Source organism: Tympanuchus pallidicinctus, unplaced genomic scaffold (assembly GCF_026119805.1).
Source record: "Tympanuchus pallidicinctus isolate F22 unplaced genomic scaffold, pur_lepc_1.0 scaffold3, whole genome shotgun sequence".
Classification (NCBI taxonomy): Eukaryota; Metazoa; Chordata; class Aves; order Galliformes; family Phasianidae; genus Tympanuchus; species Tympanuchus pallidicinctus.
Window position 1 is genome coordinate 59494095 of NW_026294747.1, and position 18817 is coordinate 59512911.

General features: G+C 54.2%; 1 protein-coding gene across 10 annotated transcripts in view; it reads left to right on the forward strand.

Moving 5' to 3' along the window:
* Positions 1-18817, forward strand: part of MAP4 (microtubule associated protein 4) — a 114864-nt gene that overhangs the window by 33403 nt on the left and 62644 nt on the right. For all 10 annotated transcript variants that reach the window (XR_008209370.1, XM_052695007.1, XM_052695012.1 and 7 more), the window contains exons 3-4: positions 3511-3761; positions 11465-11530. Coding sequence is in view for 9 of the 10 variants with exons in the window: in XM_052695007.1 (XP_052550967.1) it covers positions 3530-3761; positions 11465-11530 (298 nt within the window). In the remaining variant the exon portion in view is untranslated. The remainder of the gene's footprint in view (positions 1-3510; positions 3762-11464; positions 11531-18817) is intronic.

The following is an 18817-nucleotide window of genomic DNA, read 5'->3' on the forward strand; positions in this document are numbered from 1 at the left end:
CCTGTCCCGTACCTTCTGCTGGGGGAGGTAAGTTGGTGGCACGGCTCGTGGAAGCAGCTGGCAGCTTTGTCATTTGAGGGGCACCCTGCCCACACCTGCCCAGCTTCCCCATCGCCGTCTCCAGGCACAGAATTTGGGTCAGGCTGATCATAGCTGCAGTCAGACTGCGTGCCTGCAGCTGCGGCGTGCTCTGAGGAGCTGCAGAATGGAAATGCAAAGTTCAGGAAGCAAATTCCACTCTTCCCTAGATGGGAAGCCAGAGGCAGCGGCGTCTGTGAGTAAGCACTGTTGGTGCCACTGCTGTCTGCAGAGGGTGGATGGGGAGGGGGGGGGTCCTCCTGGGAGAGGCTGCTGGAAGGAAATGTTCTGCAAGCAGTGACTGCTGGGGTTTGTTTCCAGGGCTGTGGCTCTGGGCAGAGCACACGTGTGGTGTGTGCTTGTGGGCTCTGCTGTGCTGATGTGGTCAGATATTGACTGAGATGGGGGCAGTGATTGGGGATGAGAGACCCCTGGGTGGGCTGGGGAAGGGGGGACCTGGTGGTTGGGGAAGGGATGGGAGGTTGGGTTGGGGGAAAGAGATGTAGTGGTTGGTGAGCATTAGGAGCTCCAGGACTGCAAGTCTGACGTTGGCAATGGGTGGAAATGACTTTTCTCGGTTCAGCTTGCTAGAGGAAGGCTTTGGTGTGCTGAAGTGAGAAGGTTCCTTGCTGGGTACACACAGATTCCAGGCAGAAAGCAGAACAGATGGGGCAGATACTGGGTGTAAGCAACCAGCTGCTGCTGGGACAGGAGGTCTGAACAAATCATTTTGCCCAGGGAAGAGAACAGCAACAACAACAACAAAACCAAACCAAAAAGAGGGAAGGATTGATTTGCTGTGGAGCAATTTGAAGACTTCTTGGAATGGGCTGAAGAATGCATCGCTACAGGAAAGCTCTTTTCCTCTCCTCCATCACTGTGGTTGCTGTGGGCCGGTGTGCCACGCTGTGTTCCTTCCCACACCTCGCCGCAGAGCCCCAGGGACATCATCCTCGTTGCTGCTTTCCCCTTGGGCTGTGCTCTGAGCCCTGGGTTGTGTGGGGTGGCAGCTGGGGGCTCCTGCTGCAGTGCCAGAGGTGGAAAGCAGAGGAGCTGCTCTGAGCGCAGCGTTGCTTTGGGTGCCCTTTCCCCCTGCTGGTGCTTCCTGCAGCCGTGGCACTGCTCTGTGTGGGTTGGCCAGCTGTGGGCTGGCTGCTCTGAGGGCCAGAGCCCACCTCTGTGTTTGCTGTAGAAATGCAAAAGGGCTTTTATTAGTTGCACTGATATTTCTTAATGTCATTTCTGCGTTCCTTATTAGGTTAAATATAGACAAGGAAATGTCCTGCTGATAAATCTGCATCAACTCATGATTAGTTTTTCCCAGCAGCTGGGCTGTTTCAGTGTCCCAGCTCCTATGCAGGACTGACACAGTCAGTGCCACTCCACAGCAAGCATTGAAAAGAGAAGTGGTGCCACCACAGGGATGAGGAACAGCAGCTGCGTGGAGTGAACCAGAGCTGTGATGGGATATTCTGTGCCAGGGGGGACTCTGGGTGGGATCAGCCTTAGTTTGGGTTTGAAACTTCCTGCTGGGATCCCCAGCCCTGTCCACGTGGCAGCTCCTGCTCTGCTGGTGCTCTGCAGGCATTTGCAAGGTTAATTCACACAGCATCACAGCATGGTTGGGTTGGAAGGGAGCTCAAGGCTCACGAAGCTCCAACCCCCCACCAATGCAGGGCCACCAACCTCCCCATTGCACAGCAGCCCAGGCTGCCCAGGGCCCCATCCAACCTGGCCTCCACCACCTCCAGGGATGGACGGGGCATCACAGCCTCTCTGGGCAGCTGTTCCAGCCCCTCCCCGCTCTCACAGCACACAACTTCCCCTCACATCCAACCTCCAGCTGCCCTCCCTCAGCTCCAAACCATTTCCCTCGTCCTGCTGCCATCTCCCCTTGCACAGAGCTGACTCCCCTCCTGGCTGCAGGCTCCCTTCAGGCACTGCAGGCTGCACTGAGGTCACCCCGCAGCTTCTCTCCTCCATGCTGAATAGCAGGCCAAAGGAATGATGACAGAGTATCTCAATGGAGCAACAACTAAGTAATTTCTAGGCCATCTGAGTAGCACTAATAAGCCTTCTCTGCCTGCAGGGTTATGGCAGTGCATGTTTTATGAGTTTTGAACCTGGCTGAGGACGCCCACCTGGCACAGATTGCACTGGGAGGGGATGCTCAGTGCTGAAGGACTTCTTGTAGGGTGGTTGGGCAATGGTTTCCAGTAGAGTGGGAGGATGGCAATGACCTGCTGTTTGGACAGACCCTAAATTAAGTTGTCAAGGCCCCTCCTGTGCTTGGAATTAAAATAGCAGGAACGTTTATGGATGTGGATGTGTGAGCTGATTGCAGTCATTGCGCCCAGCTGCCTTTTGCTTATGATTATTTGGAGTGAGGTTAACAAGAGGTTTCCCTAAATGCCATAGACATAAAGATTCAGGTTTGGGTGTGTTTTGTTGGTGTGGGACCCCAATATGGTGCTTACAGCAGTGGGTGCAGGAGTCCAGGCTGCCCAAGGAGGCTGTGGATGCCCAGCCCTGCAGGCATTCAAGGCCAGGCTGGATGTGGCTCTGGGCAGCCTGGGCTGCTGGTTGGCGACCTGCACACAGCAGGGGTTGGAGCTGGATGAGCATCGTGCTCCTTTGCAACCCAGGCCATTCTATGATTATGATTCTATGATAGGATTTTGTGTCTGCAGCTCCAGTACTGCTTTCTCCCCGTGTAACTCAGTGGCTCTTGGTGTCTGTCTGTTGTGAGGAACTTAAATTCACTTCTGAGCTTTAGACTGGGGAGGAGAAGATCAATGGTGGCTCTTTCTGCCTTGTGTTCCCAGTTTGTAGCTTTGTGTGTGATGTGTATCTGTGCTCCACTCTATTTTTTATTCCATGTAAACGTTATTAGAAGTTTTACCTTCCAGTCCAAATCCCAGGGTCAGGATGGGTTTGTTGGCATTAGCAAGGTTCGTTGAGGACATAAACACTCTGCTGGATCAAAAGCATTGCTGAAGTATCCATCAGGTTACGTAAAACCCTAATCTCCATAGGGGAGGCTGGGTGGAGGCCGACCAAGAACTGAATTCGTGTGCGTCACACTTGTGTGTCTGCTGCTGAGGATCTGTAATTAACTCCCAGATCTGAGGCAGGGCACAAATCGATGTAGGGCTGCTTGTGCAGGGCAGGTATTGCCCTTCCGTGTCGTGATTGAGTTCAGGGTTGTGATGCAACATCCCGTGGTACGTAGCAGTATTCATGCAGTACAACCTGGTTGGGATGGTGAAGGTTTTTGCTTTGGTTCATGTGCTGCAGTGAGGGTTCTGTGAACATGTGGGAATTATTGAGAACTAAAACAAATGTTACTTGTTGTGCCAGCCAAACGCTGAGCTTACAGCATCCCTTACTAAAACACACTTGTTTCTTTTTCTTCTTCCCCAAATGATGCAGGTTGCACAGGTGCTAAGCCATGGCTGACTTGGATCACAGCCTCAGCCTTGCGGATGCTCTGACAGAGCCACCTCCTGAGATTGAGGAGGAGGTGAAACGGGACTTCATTGCCACGCTGGAAGCGGAGAAGTTTGACGACGTGGTTGGAGAGACGGTGGACAAAACAGATTACGTGCCTCTGCTGGACGACGACGATGCAGTGAGCCAGGAACCAAAAAGCAAAGCCCACGCTGACGGCATTCAGGCGGAACGTAAGTGTCTGAAGTACAAGAGCAAACCTGCTGTACTCAGCATTGCAGGACTTTCTTCTGGCTGTGATTTTGCTGGGCCCGCTACAAAATCTCCTTAGATGTTACTGGTTTTAGGCTGAGCCAGTTATTTTAAGAGCTAAGGATGGAGTTCAGATTCTTCTGCTCTACCTTCTGTTCTGCAGCCTGTAGTCGTTCCTACTCAACACAAGGTGCTGTTACTTATAATAATGACTTGCAGGCTGGAGCTTTTTAGAGGAAGCACAGTCTGAGGGGTGTGAGTGCCACGCTGCTGTCGCACGTTCAGTGCTTCCCATCCCAGAACAGCACATGGTTCGATAACCCCATACGGAGTGTCCATAGCCTGCTGCTGATGAGGTGTGCGCCTTCACAGGGCCACGCCGTGTACTGAGCAGCTGAGGCTGATGCCCACAGCTGAAGCTTTCTTTGTCCAGCAGTCCAAGGATCTGCTGCTTTTGATTTAGAGCCACAGAACTGTTTGAGTTGGAGGGGAGCTCTGAATGCTCCCAGGTCCACCTCCCTGCAGTGACCAGGGGCACCCGCAGCTCCGTCTGCTGCTGGGGGTGTTTGCACTGCATGCTCACATCCAGTGGTGCTGCAGCTCTGTCAGAAACTGAGATGAAGGAGAGGTGTAAAAGGCCCCAGCTGAGTGAAAAGGAAAGCAGTGGGACGTGAGGGGGTCCTTCCTAGTGCTTCTCAATATATCCAGCAAGGAAGGACGTGGAGCTCTGGGAGTGGGTCCTGAGGAGGGCACTGAGATGATCAGAAGGCTGGAGCAGCTCTTCTATGAGGAAAGGTTGGGGGAAGTGGGATTGCTTAGCTTGGAGAAGAGAAGGGTGTGGGGAGACCTTGTTGTGGCCTTCAGTGCTTGAAGGGAGCGGATAAACAGGAGGGGAATGGCTGTGTGTGAGGGTGGGTGGTGATGGGACAAGGGGAATGGTTTTAAAGTGAGACAGGGGAGGTTTGGGTTGGATGTGAGGAGGAAGTTTTTGAGCCAGAGGGCGGTGAGGCACTGGCACAGGTTGCCCAAGGAGGCTGTGGATGCCCCATCCCTGCAGGCATTCAAGGCCAGGCTGGATGTGGCTCTGGGCAGCCTGGGCTGCTGGTTGGTGACCTGCACACAGCAGGGGTTGGAGCTGGATGAGCATCGTGCTGCTTTGCAACCCAGGCCGTTCTGATTCTATGAATACATGCTTGGGTTCTTTGTTCCCCCTCAGACTGAGCCTGGTTACCTTTGACTTTTGTTTTTGCTACGTCGACAAGAATGCTGATCCTTCGTGGAGGGGTGACCTGGTGATTTCCTGCAGAAGAAAGTTTGTTGGCTTTTTCTTTGCCTTAATCTTAATGCTCATTAATGCTGATGAAAGTGGGATGTGCAAGAGAACTGTAATTAACATCTACAGCAGAACTGAGCACTGCAGGGCTGTGGGCTGGGGAAGCACAGAAAGGGAACATGCTCTGCTTTGGAGCTCTGGGTTGCTTTGTTTAGAAGCGAGCCAGGTGTCCTGCAATACAGAAAGTACTGCTCAGGATTTTCCACCTAGCACAGCTCTTACATTGGAACAAACAATAGGGAAGGAAGGAAGCGGGCAAGGAGGCTGTAAGCCTTGGAGCTTTGCTCTATTCAGATGGATGTTATCCCATTCAATTATAGGAACTGTAGTGACAGGTATTTATGTTCAAGCACTGCAGAAGGGGGGTAGAGCGACACGCTTGTTACTGTTTTTGCATGTGGCAGAAGGATGTTCTGAAACAATTCTTTGTGCTGCATGTAGCAGATCCTGCAATATCTCAGCACCAGATTTTTTCAGTTACTGCTAACATCTCAACACAACGTGTGTTTCAAACACCGATTCCCAGCTCTGGAAGCCCCATTCCTCCCCTGTGTGTGTGCCTGGGCAGAGCTGTGTGCTCCTGTGGGTGATGGGAACACCATTCTGCATCTGGTCTTGCTCAGGAGAGTTGATTTTTCCCTTTTTTGGGATAGTTGCAGCACAATTATGAGCATTATCTACATCTTTGGCAAGATCAAAATGAGACAGTAACTAAAGAGACCAGAGAGCACATTTGCCCAAGTGGATTGGATGTGATTTTGCTTTCCAGCCCTTGTGCACGGAGGGTGAGGGTTGTCACTCCACACCTTCAAATGGTGTCACTTTACTGCAGGCTAGTCTGGCATTTCATCTTTTATGTCCTAATTAGTCTGATAAGTTTTTCCCCCCAAAGTGAGTGAGATACGTATTTCTCCTGGAGCCTCTCTCTGGTTGCTTTAAAGAAGCTGTGGAGCTGCGTGCTCCTCTTCTGGGGCCCATAGAACAGGATGTGAAGCTGCATGCTCCTATTCTGAGCCCAGGAGCCCCAGCACAGCCCTGGGGAGGCACAGTGAGTTCTGCTCCTGCCCTCATCCTGCTGCAAGGAGCCCCAAGCTGCCGGCAGAGCACAGCAGCTCCCACAGCAGGCACTCAGCCCCTGCCGTTCATTTCTTGATGTTAAAGCTACAAATGTGTTCAGACAGCGCACTGTCTGCTGCCCTTCCCCAGTCAGGAGAGGTTTCATCACACAGCCTGGCAGGCTCCAGCTATTTCGGGTTTGTTGCACTCTGTTTCTAAAGCCACGAGCCAGTTTAGGTGAGTTTAAGCTGGGTTGTTTGACATGGAGTGCAAAGAGATGGAGAGGAGGAGGAGGTGCTGAGCGCTTTGCGGCCACCGAGATGCGTCCTAGAGCAAAGATTTAATAATGGTTAATTTGAAAAATGTCACTGGAAAGGCACGGATTAAGAAGAAAGCGTTTTATTCTTTCTAACAACTGGCTGAGCATCGTAATTTGCTAAGTTCTGGGGTAATCCTCTTACGACCGCGGGGTCTTTACGTAACGCTGAGGGATTGCCGTGGGCTCTGCCTGCAGCCCTGCACGGCTCTGCCCCGGGCTCAGCAGCTCTGAGCTGGGGGGCTGTGGCAGGAGCGAGGGTGGCTCTCCTGCTGTGCACTGAGGGCCGAGCACCTTCTGTGCAAAGGAAAACCTCGTTAGGGGAGCTGAGTTTCTGCAGCGTTCGTGCGGCTGGGAAAAAGCAGAGCTGCGCTGTACCGCTTGCTCAGGGCCTCGGCCACCTGCGTGCCGACGCGCTGCCTTCCCGCACTGCCCAGCTCACTGCTGTGGCTTTAGAGCTCCAGCAGCGATGCATGTCGTGCTGGGGGCAGCGCTCCGGGCATCCCGAGCACACCGTGGCCACGAGGTGGCTCTGTGGGGGCTGCAGGCACAGCTCTGCCCGGCTGGGGGCACGCGGAACCGCTCCCAGCCTGCAGCCGAGCCCCAGCGCTTCCTCTCCTCCGCAGTGGGAGCGAGCGCCCTTCTTGCAGCAGGAGATGCTCACCTTTGGTCCCACGCAGAGCTGGGGGCAGGGGATGTGCCGAGTACTCCTTTGTTCGGAGGATGATGAAGTCAGCAGGTGGTGGCAGATTCTTGTACCTTGGTCTCTTAGGAGAGAAAGACAGTATTTGGTGGGCTGGGGGCCGTGGGGTCCCTTCTGACCCAGCCACGCTGAGATTCTAGGAGCTAAAGGCTGTGATTGCCTGCTCTTGTGCCTTCAGATGCTGACCTGCCCATGTGTCTGTCCTGGAACGTGAAACCAGGCAAGCCTCTATTGCCTTTTACATTCAAATTCTCCTTTATTCTCCAGGTTAGAAGTTGAAAACCTGAACCAAGCGCCATCAAGCAAGCGGAGCTGTAAGCCTTTTAGTGACTCTGGGTGCTGAGCTTGACTTCTGCTCCAGAGCCATTTTGAGGCAGAAATGCATGACTCAAAATAGCCCAACCTGTTACTTGAGACTTTGCATCTCCTTTTGACCAGATGATGCTGTTACCAGCACTTTTGTTCCCACTCATGCCTTTTATCTGGGCTCTGCAGCCAAGTCTGTGCGCTCACATGGGTGCCAGACCAGGAGTGCTGCAAGGGCTGTGCCACAGCCTGCCCAGCCCTCCTCCATCCCATAATGATGGTGAAGCCATGCTCTGCCATGGCTGCGCTCACACGTGTGCTGCACCGACTGGCTGCTGCGGATTAGGGCTTCTTACATTGGCACCGACCATTTGCTTGAGATTATGGGTTTAGCAAATGCTGCCTTAAATTTGTTTATATAAAAACAATCCTTTGATCCGCTGGCCAGATGCAAATACCATCTTGTGATTTTGATGAGGATTATGTAGTTACAACATCTTGACATGCTTTTGTTTTTAAGCAATTTAGAGCATGAGGGAGGAGGAGACCCGGCCCGCGGGGCTGCACTCAGCTATCTGAGATTCCATTGCTCTGGAGGAGCTGACCTTCAGAGCCACAGAAATCAAATCTGCCCCAGCAGAGAGGAGCTGTTCTCATGGAAATGCGTGGTTGGTTTGACCTGATTTTCCAGAAGCAGCCTGTCTTCCAAAAAGCCCAAACTTTGAAGGAAACTGTTTTACCTGTTTGTCACCCTCTGAGATGAGAGGTAACGGCCTCACGTTGTGCCAGGGGGGTCAGGATGGGTGCTTGGAAGTATTTCTTCTCCAAAGAGCAGTCAGGCACTGGCAGAAGCTGCCCAGGGGGCTTGGGGTGATCATCCCAGGGGGTGTCCAAGAATGACACATGGGGATGTGGTCAGTGGGCGTGGTGGGGTGTGTGGGGTTGGATTTGGGGATCTCTGAGGTCTTCTCTAAGCTTAATGGTTCTGTGATCCTTCCAAAGTTGTCGTTGTTCCACAGAAGGGCAGAAGCAAGCACGTGGCTTTCTGATTCTTCTGATTCTGCTCACGTGGGATTTCAGGGCTCAGCCTCAAATCTGGTTTGGCTTTTGCCTGGTTGTGTTTGATTTGGAGATACCCCCATGCACCAGCAAACATCACACAGCATTGCAGGATGGTTGGGTTGGAAGGGACCCCAAGGATCACGAAGCTCCAACCCCCCACCAATGCAGGGCCACCAACCTCCCCATTGCACAGCAGCCCAGGCTGCCCAGGGCCCCATCCAACCTGGCCTCCAACACCTCCAGGGATGGACGGGGCATCACAGCCTCTCTGGGCAGCTGTTCCAGCCCCTCCCCGCTCTCACAGCACACAACTTCCCCTCACATCCAACCTCCAGCTGCCCTCCCTCAGCTCCAAACCATTTCCCTCATCCTGCTGCCATCTCCCCTTGCACACAGCTGACTCCCCTCCTGGCTGCAGGCTCCCTTCAGGCACTGCAGGCTGCACTGAGGTCACCCCGCAGCTTCTCTTCTCCATGCTGAACAAGCCCAGCTCCCTCAGCCTGTCTTTGTAGGGAGGTGCTGCAGCCCTCTGAGCATCTTTGTGGCTCCTCTGGCCCCTCTCCAACAGCTCCCTGTCTTTCTTGTCCTGGAGGCCCCAGACCTGGATGCAGTGCTGCAGATGGGGACGCATGAGGGCAGAGCAGAGAGGGACAATCACCTCCCTGTCCCTGCTGCCACCCCTCTGCTGATGGAGCCCAGGTTACCATTGGCTTTCTGAGTTGCAAGAGCAAGCATGGCAGGCATGTAGTGTGTCCTGCTCATCCCTGCCTTTCTTCTCCCAGTGGGAACTGAATAGGGAGCGGAATAAGATGGTGCTCTTCTGGAGGAAGGCATTTATTCTCTGTAGACTGGCGCTGCATGGACTGGAGGGCCCTCTCCACTGCTGAAGGTGAAGCCAGAGCACAACTGGCTTTGAGCTGTCCTTGTTTCCATCCCTATAGCATTTGATGGGCTTCAGTAGTGTTTCAGTGGGTTCTGGTTTTGTTTTCAACTTGCTGAGCCCTCGACAGGGCAGGGTGCGTTGTGCTGAGTATGGCAGAGGGCGGCCGGCTCGGAGCCTTTGCTACCTGGGGGGTTTCAGTGAGACTTCTCTCTGCATGAAGTGTTTGTGTTCTGAATAGCTGCAGTGCATCGAGTGCCACCAGCACAGAGTGAGCACAGAGTGGTTACCCTGAGTGCCAGCAGCCCGGTCTGACGGGGAAACACTTCTGCACCCCTGAGCTGTATGAGGAGTGCGCTGACAGATGGGACGTGCAGCACACGGCCATGCAGGGCCAACCGGATCCCAGCTCCTGAGAGTGCTGTGCTAAGGGACAGGGCCTGCACAGCCTGACAGCAGGAGGAGCTGCTGTGTTGGGCTGCTCAGGAACGGGTCCAGGGATTCCTTCTGCGTTCTCAGGCACTCGGAAGGGATGTAGGTGTATGTTTTGCTGTAAGCTGTCTAGCAAGTTCGGGTTGCATCTCTGTAAAACACGAGCCACTGGAGGAACTGCACAGAGCTCCCTTCTGCTGGGCTGAGGGCTGAGTGGAGCCCTGCAGCTCTGTGTCCCAAGTGCTCTTCCGTGCAGCTCTGTTCTCGCACAGCTCGTGCTGGGGAAGGGACAGCAGCGCTGCTCCGTGTTGTCCTGGCAGTGACTGGGGGAATGATTTCAGTTGGTTTCACCTCTGCGGTGGCTGACAGAGAACAAAGGGACGCCCCGAGGAGCTGAGCTGCTGACAGTGTGTGCTGCATCTGTTCTGAACCAATGCCGTTGCCATTGGTCATGCAGTGGTTTTGTCTTTCCTCTTTTCCAGTTCTGAAGTAGTTCAGAATAAGTTCAGGCAGATTGAGTAGAGTTTACTGAAGAAATTAGAAAACGTGTTAGGATTTGATGCTTGTTGTAAGGGTGATGTATGTCTGTGGTAGTTTGATCCCTGGGGCTAATGTAGAATGCAGTTTGGATTTTGGGTCATGTTGTGTGGAGCTGGGAGCTGGGCTCAGTGATGCTGGTGGGTCCCTTCCAGCCTGGGGTGTTCTGTGGTTCTGTGGATGTAAGTAAACAGCCCTGTGATGTTCAACTGAACCCATGCACTGCTGGCAGTCAGTCAGAATGGCAAGCTGCTGACTGAAGCAGCCTTCCCTTTGCAACAGGCACTTATGTGCGGCGTAGCACAGAACTGTATTGTAGGGCTAGGGATAGAAATCCAGAGGTGTCACTGAATGTCCCCTGTTCATGGTGCCTGGTAATGGCCCTGGGTTGGTGTTGTGCCACAGGGGTGTGAGTGGTCATAGAATCAGAACGGCCTGGGTTGCAAAGGAGCACGATGCTCATCCAGCTCCAACCCCTGCTGTGTGCAGGTCGCCAACCAGCAGCCCAGGCTGCCCAGAGCCACATCCAGCCTGGCCTTGAATGCCTGCAGGGATGGGGCATCCACAGCCTCCTTGGGCAACCTGTGCCACTGCCTCACCACCCTCTGGCTCAAAAACTTCCTTCTCATATCCAACCCAAACCTCCCCTGTCTCACTTTAAAACCATTCCCCTTGTCCCATCACCACCCACCCTCACACACAGCCATTCCCCTCCTGTTTATCTGCTCCCTTCAAGCACTGAGGGCCACAACAAGGTCTCCCCACACCCTTCTCTTCTCCAAGCTAAGCAATCCCACTTCCCCCAACCTTTCCTCATAGCAGAGCTGCTCCAGCCCTCTGACCATCTCAGTGGCTCTCTTAGTGATCACTGTGCCGTGGGTCTCCATCGTGGGCTCCTCCTTTGGGGTTTCACGTGGCACAGACTCAGAACCATGTGGGTGCCTTAATTCATTTCCAAATAATTCTGGGGAAAAGTCCTTCTGTGTTTCATAACGTTGGCATTGCCCTCCTTTTGAATTGAGGTCATGCCATCCTAACGCTGCCTGTGCTTTGTTGCAGATCCTTCAGCCACTGGGCCAACTGTAATAGAAAATGGTGACCATGGGATGGAAGATCACCGCCCAGGTAAGTGCCAGCACAGAACCTGTTGTCTTCATTTGTCCTTGGAGCAGTCAGAGCTCCCTGTGAGCAAACAACTCATCTTTGTCAAGTATTTCTCCGCAGAGGGTTGGTTTTATTTTGTCTTTTTTAGATGAACTCCTTTGTTTCAAATGCTTCATAGACTTCTATTTGGAGTTGGGTTTTGCTTCCGTGTGTGAAGCTGTGTGTGAGTTATCCACACTCAGTGTGGGAAGGTGGCATCCAGGGCACCGCTACCCAAATGGCTTTGCAGGAAACCCAGATAGTCTGAGCAGAGCTCTCTGCTAACCATAACGTAGCAGAAAAGTATGGCATCTGTTCCTGGTGGGACAGGAAGGAATGTTTCCTTCTTTCCCCCACTACTCAGTACTTGTGGAAGTACTAAGAGCTGCTCTTTGTTCTGTAGCTTCTCTTGGGTGCTTCCATGGCTGCCTTGCTGTAACTGTGTCCTAATGCTGGCTTTGGCTGTGTGCTGTCAGAGCCGAGCTCTCAAGCAGCACAAGGGTAGCTTATTCCACAAGAAACTTGTGATAAGTGGACCAATATTCCACACTGGCAAGGAGTCTGGAACATAATTCATCTCTATCAGCGTGGCACATGCTGAAGTTAGTTGTCTTCCAACAGCTGCCTTTAATGACAAGCAGCAGTTCCCTCTTTTGAGACCTTCTGCTGTCAGTGAGGTTTCCAACCCAATTGCAGCCAAACTCTTTGGGGTGAGCTGCACAGCACTCCAAGGCTGCATGCAGAGCCAGCAGGGAGCTTCTTTGTGATGGAGTCAGCCTTGACTGCCATGGCTTGTGTCGTCCTGCTGGTCCCAGCAGTAAGGATGCTCCTGAACTGCCCAAGGAGCACTTCCTGACTTTTTAACACATAAATAACAGAATGAGGAGTAGGACATGGCAACGATGGCTACTGAAATGCGTTGGGAATTTTACAGAACTCCTGAGCTTAAAAGAATTCTTGTTACGTTTTCAATACGAGCGTTCTGGAGGTTGAACTCCTTGTGCACGCAGTGTGAACAGCTGTGATCAAAGATACCTTCATGTGTCTGCAGCCCTGCAGTTTATTCATATCATCCGTCTTTATGGGGCAGAGCTGGATTGTTTCTCCTGGTGAAGGCTGTCACAGAGTGACATCGAAGCAGCAGAGGCAGCGTGTCAAAGGCAGGCGTCGAGTTAATGAGGTTCCTTGGAACAGCACAAGGTCTGCACAGTGGAGCTGTTGCACTGTTTCTTCCTTATGGAACAGCAGAGAAACCAATGTTCCTACATCTGAGAGCAAGGGCTAAATGCTGCTATAAGGCACGTAATGGAGACTTTCACTCGCGTGGAGCTGAAGAGCAGCTGAAGCCATGCAGGAGCACAGGGGGGTTGTCCTGGGGCAGTGGTGGGCATCAGTGGGCTCCACGCAGAGCGAATGCTGCTGTCTGTGTCCAGGCAGCACACTGTGGGCTCTCTTGTGTTCAGCTGCTCTGTTCCCTGTGCTCTCTGTTGAAGCTGCAGTGATCCCTGTGGCCGTGGGGCTGGGATAGGAGCAGCTGGGAGCAGGGTGATGCTCATGGTGTGCAGCTTTCTGCTGGGAGCAGGCTGTGCCCAGAGCTGCAGGGAGCACCCAGCAGCGCGCTGTGCTCACCTTGGATTCCCAAACAGACTTAAGGGAGGTACTGGGGAAACGCAGGTAGGGGATACAGGTGTCTGCTTATCCCCCCAGTCTAGAGCATGGGAAGTGTTGCTGTGCTTCTCACCTGTCCAATAAATGGAGGTGTTGACTTGTCCATGTCTCACTGCTCGCTGCCCCAAGTCCCAGCAGAGTGATTGGGGACAGCCCTGCACTGACTGCGGGATTGCTCTCATTGTAACCACGATGCATTCATGTGATGGACGTAAGGATGTGCATAAGTCAGTAAAACCTGGGTGCCACGGGGCTGAGAATCACAGCCTGGGTTGCAAAGGAGCACGATGCTCATCCAGCTCCAACCCCTGCTGTGTGCAGGTCACCAACCAGCAGCCCAGGCTGCCCAGAGCCACATCCAGCCTGGCCTTGAATGCCTGCAGGGATGGGGCATCCACAGCCTCCTTGGGCAACCTGTGCCAGTGCCTCACTGCAGGGCGGCAGCTCTTTGGGGAGCTCCATCTTGGCAGGTTGTTTCTTCACTCTGTGCGTGTTCTTTTGCTCTGGTCTGGAGAACATAGGAGCTACCAAGCAGGAGCTGTGAGTTGGGCCCCCAGCACCAGCTGGAAGCAGTCATTGCTATTTCCTTATAAGGGTAAATGGAGCAGCAGTTGCTGCAGTGCTGGGGGAGCAGCCATGCATGCCTGCTGCACGTGGGATGGTGTGGGAGTGGGGAGGCAGCAGCGAGTGCTGCAGTGGGCCTGACTGCTGGCTGCACGAGTTCAGAGTGCCCAGTGAAACTAACAGCAGCTCTGAAACAGAAACAAAAGTGATCTTGGAGCAGCGCTACGTTTGCAACTCCTGATGTGGGATATTTGCCCAAAGTTCAAAGGAATTATATTAAATAGTAAAAAAAATAAATAAATAAATAAATTGAAAGACCAATTTATGGAAAGAAATCCATCAAGGGTGATCAGGTGGATGAGTGGGAGCAGCGCTCATTGCACGGTGCTGCCTGCTGTCCTGCTGGGAGCAGTGAGCTGCACTGGCTGTGCCCATGTCTTTCTCTCAGGTCGGGCCACAGAGATGCTGTCACTGATTTCAGTGCAAATTGTGCTTGTAAGCATCATCCTGAGCTGCTGCTCCCGGCAGCAGTGTGCCACTGATGGTGCCACTGATGGTGCCTGGTTGTGGCTGATCTTTGCAGCACTGTGCCCTAGCATGGCTGGGCTGCATTCACAGACACCTGGAGAAGCAAACTGTGCCATATCTGATCTGGCTTTTGGCAAATGTCCCGGCTGCACGAGATGAAATGTTGCTTGTTGTGCAGTGTGCTACCTGAATGTTCATGTTTACTAATGACTTGCGCTTTTTTGCCCCTCTCCCCATCCCTCTTCCCTCTCCTCCTCCTTTTCCCCTCTTCTATTTTCTCCTCCTAGAAGCCTAGACTGTCTCCTAACACTGGGGCTGCCACTGTTACAAGACCAGTGTCCTTTTCTACCTGCCATTGCTCTTCTAAAATCTTCAGCATTTTGCAGAGCTCTTGCTTTACACCTCGGACTTTGCATATAGAAGAAGCCAAGGGCGGCAGCGCCGCGGCCGATCAGCCCTGCTCCTCCTCCCTCTGCTCTGCAGTGCTTGTTGAGACCTTCCTTTCTTTCTGTGAGCACAGCTGTGCACTGTGCTCCTTCACTGTTTCAGCTCTCCTGCTGTGTTCGCATCACGACCGCGGCTCCGTTTTCGGTTGAACCACTTTTAGCTTGCAGCTGAACGCTGCTGTCATGGATTTAACAGCAGGGATGGGGCACCCGCAGCCTGCTTAATGGTTTAACAGCAGAGGTTGGGGATGGCACTGGAAGGTGCTCTCTCCTGGTGGATGAGCAGTGCAGTCCCACTCGCCTTTCCCCTTGCTGCTTTGACACCTTCCCATACGAGCTTCTTATCTCTGATGATGTCTTAAAACTGAGTGTTTCCACGTCGCAGCATTTATCATGGAGACTTGAAGAGTGGATTAGGAATGGCTGCTTTCCTCTGGGCTGTGAGGGGCATTGCCAGCAGCTGGGGGTGGAGAAGGCTGGGAGGTTTTGCACTGCTTTGGATGAGGCAAAATGAGGCGGGGTTCTCGCAGACCCACGCGTGGGTTGTTTGGGGATGGGGGTGTCGTATGGTAACCATTGCTTTACCCACAGCGTCTGCTAAAAGCACGGGATTTGTCTGAGCCAAAATCCACTCTGAGATGCAGAATATGATTCCCCAGAAGCTCTTACTGTAAGACTTCTGCCCAAAAAAGGTAGCTGCTGCTTTGGGAAGAGAGTAGCTGTCAGTTAGACCCCCCAGTGCCCCGCTATCAGCTGCATGACAGCAGCAGGCACGCAGTGGCTCGTTGCAGGAGCAGCGCATCTCAGTGAGCACCGCTGCTCCCACCGCCTCCAGCTGCCCTCTGAAGCTCTCCCTCAAACAGAGGCCAATCCCATCTTCATTATTTGGGACCATCTCAGCCCCTGGTGCTCCCCACCCCACGCCTGGGCGGCTGCTGGGTGCTGTGTCACCAGGCCTGGTTCCCTGGGGCTGGGCCGTGCAGTTGCCCAGCGGCAGCTCTGCCCTCCTGATGGTGCAGATGGGGCGAGGAGAGCACGTGGGGGCCCTGCTCTTGGCAGGAGGTTCTCTCCTCCTTTTCTGTTGGCTGTTGCCAAAAGCAGAGCTTTGTGTAGTTGTTTATTGAAGACCTCCTGTACCTGCTTGCTGAGCTTGGTGCCTCAAGCCGTCCGTTCACCTTTTGCCTTACGTGGCCCCCGTGTCGCAGGAGCAACGTGAGGGGTTTTCAGGCTGAGCAGCAGAGCTGTGCATGGTGCCTGCACGCAGTGCCCCCACAGTGCTTTACTTTAGCCAAACGCAGGCTCTGTGCAGGTGCTGCTCCTGGAGGCCCGTGGGGTCACTGAGCCCACAGTGCCCCCAGCAGCACCCATGGGTCCCTTCTGATGGGAGATTCTGTGCTCCTGTGGTAGCCAGGCCAGGCGCTCAGGGTGCAGTCACTGCGTCACAAGCAATGCATTCCATCACACTGCCACTGCTTTCCTCAGATTTCCATCCTTGTTTTCAGTAAGTTTACAAACCCATCTGCAGCCACAGCTGGATCGGAGCTGCTTATCGCCTCAGCCCTGACCCCCCCTCCCATGGCCCTGTGTGCCAGCATGCCCTGCCCGTGTGCTGCAGGTGGGCTCTCCCTGCTCAGCACTCGGTGTCCAGGTGCTGCCTGGAGCCTCACGCTGTGCCAACAGCTCTGCACTGTAAATGGGTACCTGGGGGTCTTTGAGTCTTGGCTTTCTGTCCTTTTTTCCACCGAGTAGCGACCAAATGTGTCACAGCTTCAGCTCTGCTCTCCCTGACTTTGTCCAGGTTTTAGAGGTAATGATGTGTTTGCGGGACTTATTCTCACCTTTCCGTGCTTATAAACCTATCTGCTGTCACCTCTGGTTTTCCTCACTGCTGCCAGTGCTGTGTACCATGTGAAGCTGTGTATCACTGCTGAATAAACCACTGTAATAAACACCTGAACTGAACCTCCTGCGTTGTACTGTGGTGAGAACCTCCTTGGTGCTGCTGTTATCCCTGCTCTCGTGGCTGAGAGTTTCCAGAGGTAAAGGCTCAGAGCAGCACGCAGTGGCTGTGCCGTCTGATGGGAGTTTGCAAACACATCCATCCCATCAGAGCTGAAATGCTTTCAAGGAGCCACGTGGTTGGGTGCTTTGAAGGGGATGCAAAAATAGAAGGAAGGAAAATCAGTTCTCACGGCATTGACAGGAGAGGTGGGGGCTGCTTCCTTGATGCAGGGAGCAGCAGCACACATGGAGCAGCTCTCGGTAGCAGCCGGTGCTCGTGGTGCTGCTGGGGGTGCTCAGCTCATGCTGGGGGTGCTGAGCTCCTGCAGGGCTCCTGGAGATACGGCACGGCTGTGGGCATCTCATCCACACACAGTGAGATTCCTGAGCGTTGCGATGACTGCGGGTGGCTGTTGGATTTTGGGGTGGTTATTTGTAGGGCTGAGATGGAGCACAGAGGCTCCCATTGGTGAGGGGCAAAGCCAGGGGACGTCCTGCTGCTGTGGGGACGGAGCCGTGCGCCCAGAGGGGCCAACTCTGCCCAGCTGCTGCAGGGAAGAGCAGAAGTGCAGAGCTGTGCTCTGTGGGGCTCCAGAGCAGGGTTCTGCATCGTGTTTTGCTGCTGCTGGGCTTTAAACTCAGGGGGTTGCATTGCAGTGCAGCCCTGAGCCCCTCCTGCTCTGCTCCGTGGCTGTGTTTTGTGCAAAGCCCACATGGCACTCAGGTGGTGGTGCCCACAGTTTTCTGCCTTCTCCTGGTTAGGAGCTTGGGGATTGCAGTGACTGCTCCCCTCTGAACTCTCCCTTCATGTGCACCTCAGAGGGCTGCGTGGGGTTCAGATGCTGTTGGAGCAGCTCCTTTGCAGAGCTCCAGTGTTGGGAGATGAAGCAGAGGAAGCGTTCCTTGGCAGGCAGGGGCAGCGGCTGCTGCCAGCACGGAGCTCCTCTTGCAGATGGAAGCTTTCAGTGCGAGGATGCAGAGATGTCGTGGTGCCCCTTTGGGGTCAGGCAGGTGTGCATCAGTTCCATAGCACTGATGGGCCCAGGAGTGGCTGCAGTCCTGAGTTCTGCAGCACAGGGCAGTCCTCTGTGTGCATGTTCTGCTGTAGTGTCCCATTGAGATCCCTTTCATGCTGTGTTTCTTTGGAGCTGTAAGTTTAGTAAAGTTCCAGCCATAGAACCATAGAACCGTGGACAGCCTGGTCTGCTGGTTGGCAAGCCTGCACATAGCAGGGGGTTGAAACGAGATGATCATTGTGGTCCTTTTTGACCCAGGGCATTCTGTGATTCTAACCATTCAGGTTGGAAAAGACCTTTAAGATCAGCACGCCCAACCCCAGCCCACCCCACCGTGCCCACTGCCCACATCCCCACAGCTCCTCAGCATCTCCACGGACCCCCCCACCCTCTGGGCAGCTGTGCCAGCACCCGGCTGCTCTTTGGGAGCAGGAATTGCCCCTAGCATCCGACCTGACCATCCTCTGCTGCTGCACCGTGAGGCCGCTCCCTCTCATCCCATCCCTTACCCAGGAGCAGAGGCCGACCCCCCCTCACCACCTCCTTGCAGGAGCTGTAGGGAGCAAGAAGGTCACCCCCGAGCCCCCACTCTCCACACTGACCCACCCCCCACCCTCAGCCGCTCCCCAGCACGCTGCTGCAGACCCCCACGCCCCGCTCCCCTCTCTGCACAGCTCCAGGCCCCCCATGAGGGTCCCAGCACTGAGCGCAGCACTGCACTGCAGCCCCACCGCCCGCCGCCGTGCAGAGGGACGGCCACCTCTTGCTCTGCTGCCAGCACTGCTGCTCACACAGCCAGGCTGCTGCTGGCCTCCTTGGCCCCTGGGCACGCTGCTGGCTCCCATTCAGCCCGCTGTCAGCTGACATCTTTTGTGTTCCGTTTTCCTTACAAAATTCAACCTGCACGGAGCCTCGATCTCATCAGCAGAGGGCTGTGATGGGCAGCGCAGGCTGCAGGCAGAACTGCATGGCCGAGAGCAGTCAGCCCGTGCTGCCCAGCCCAGGGAAGGGACGGCTCCTGCCCCAGCACTGTGAGCACCAGCAGC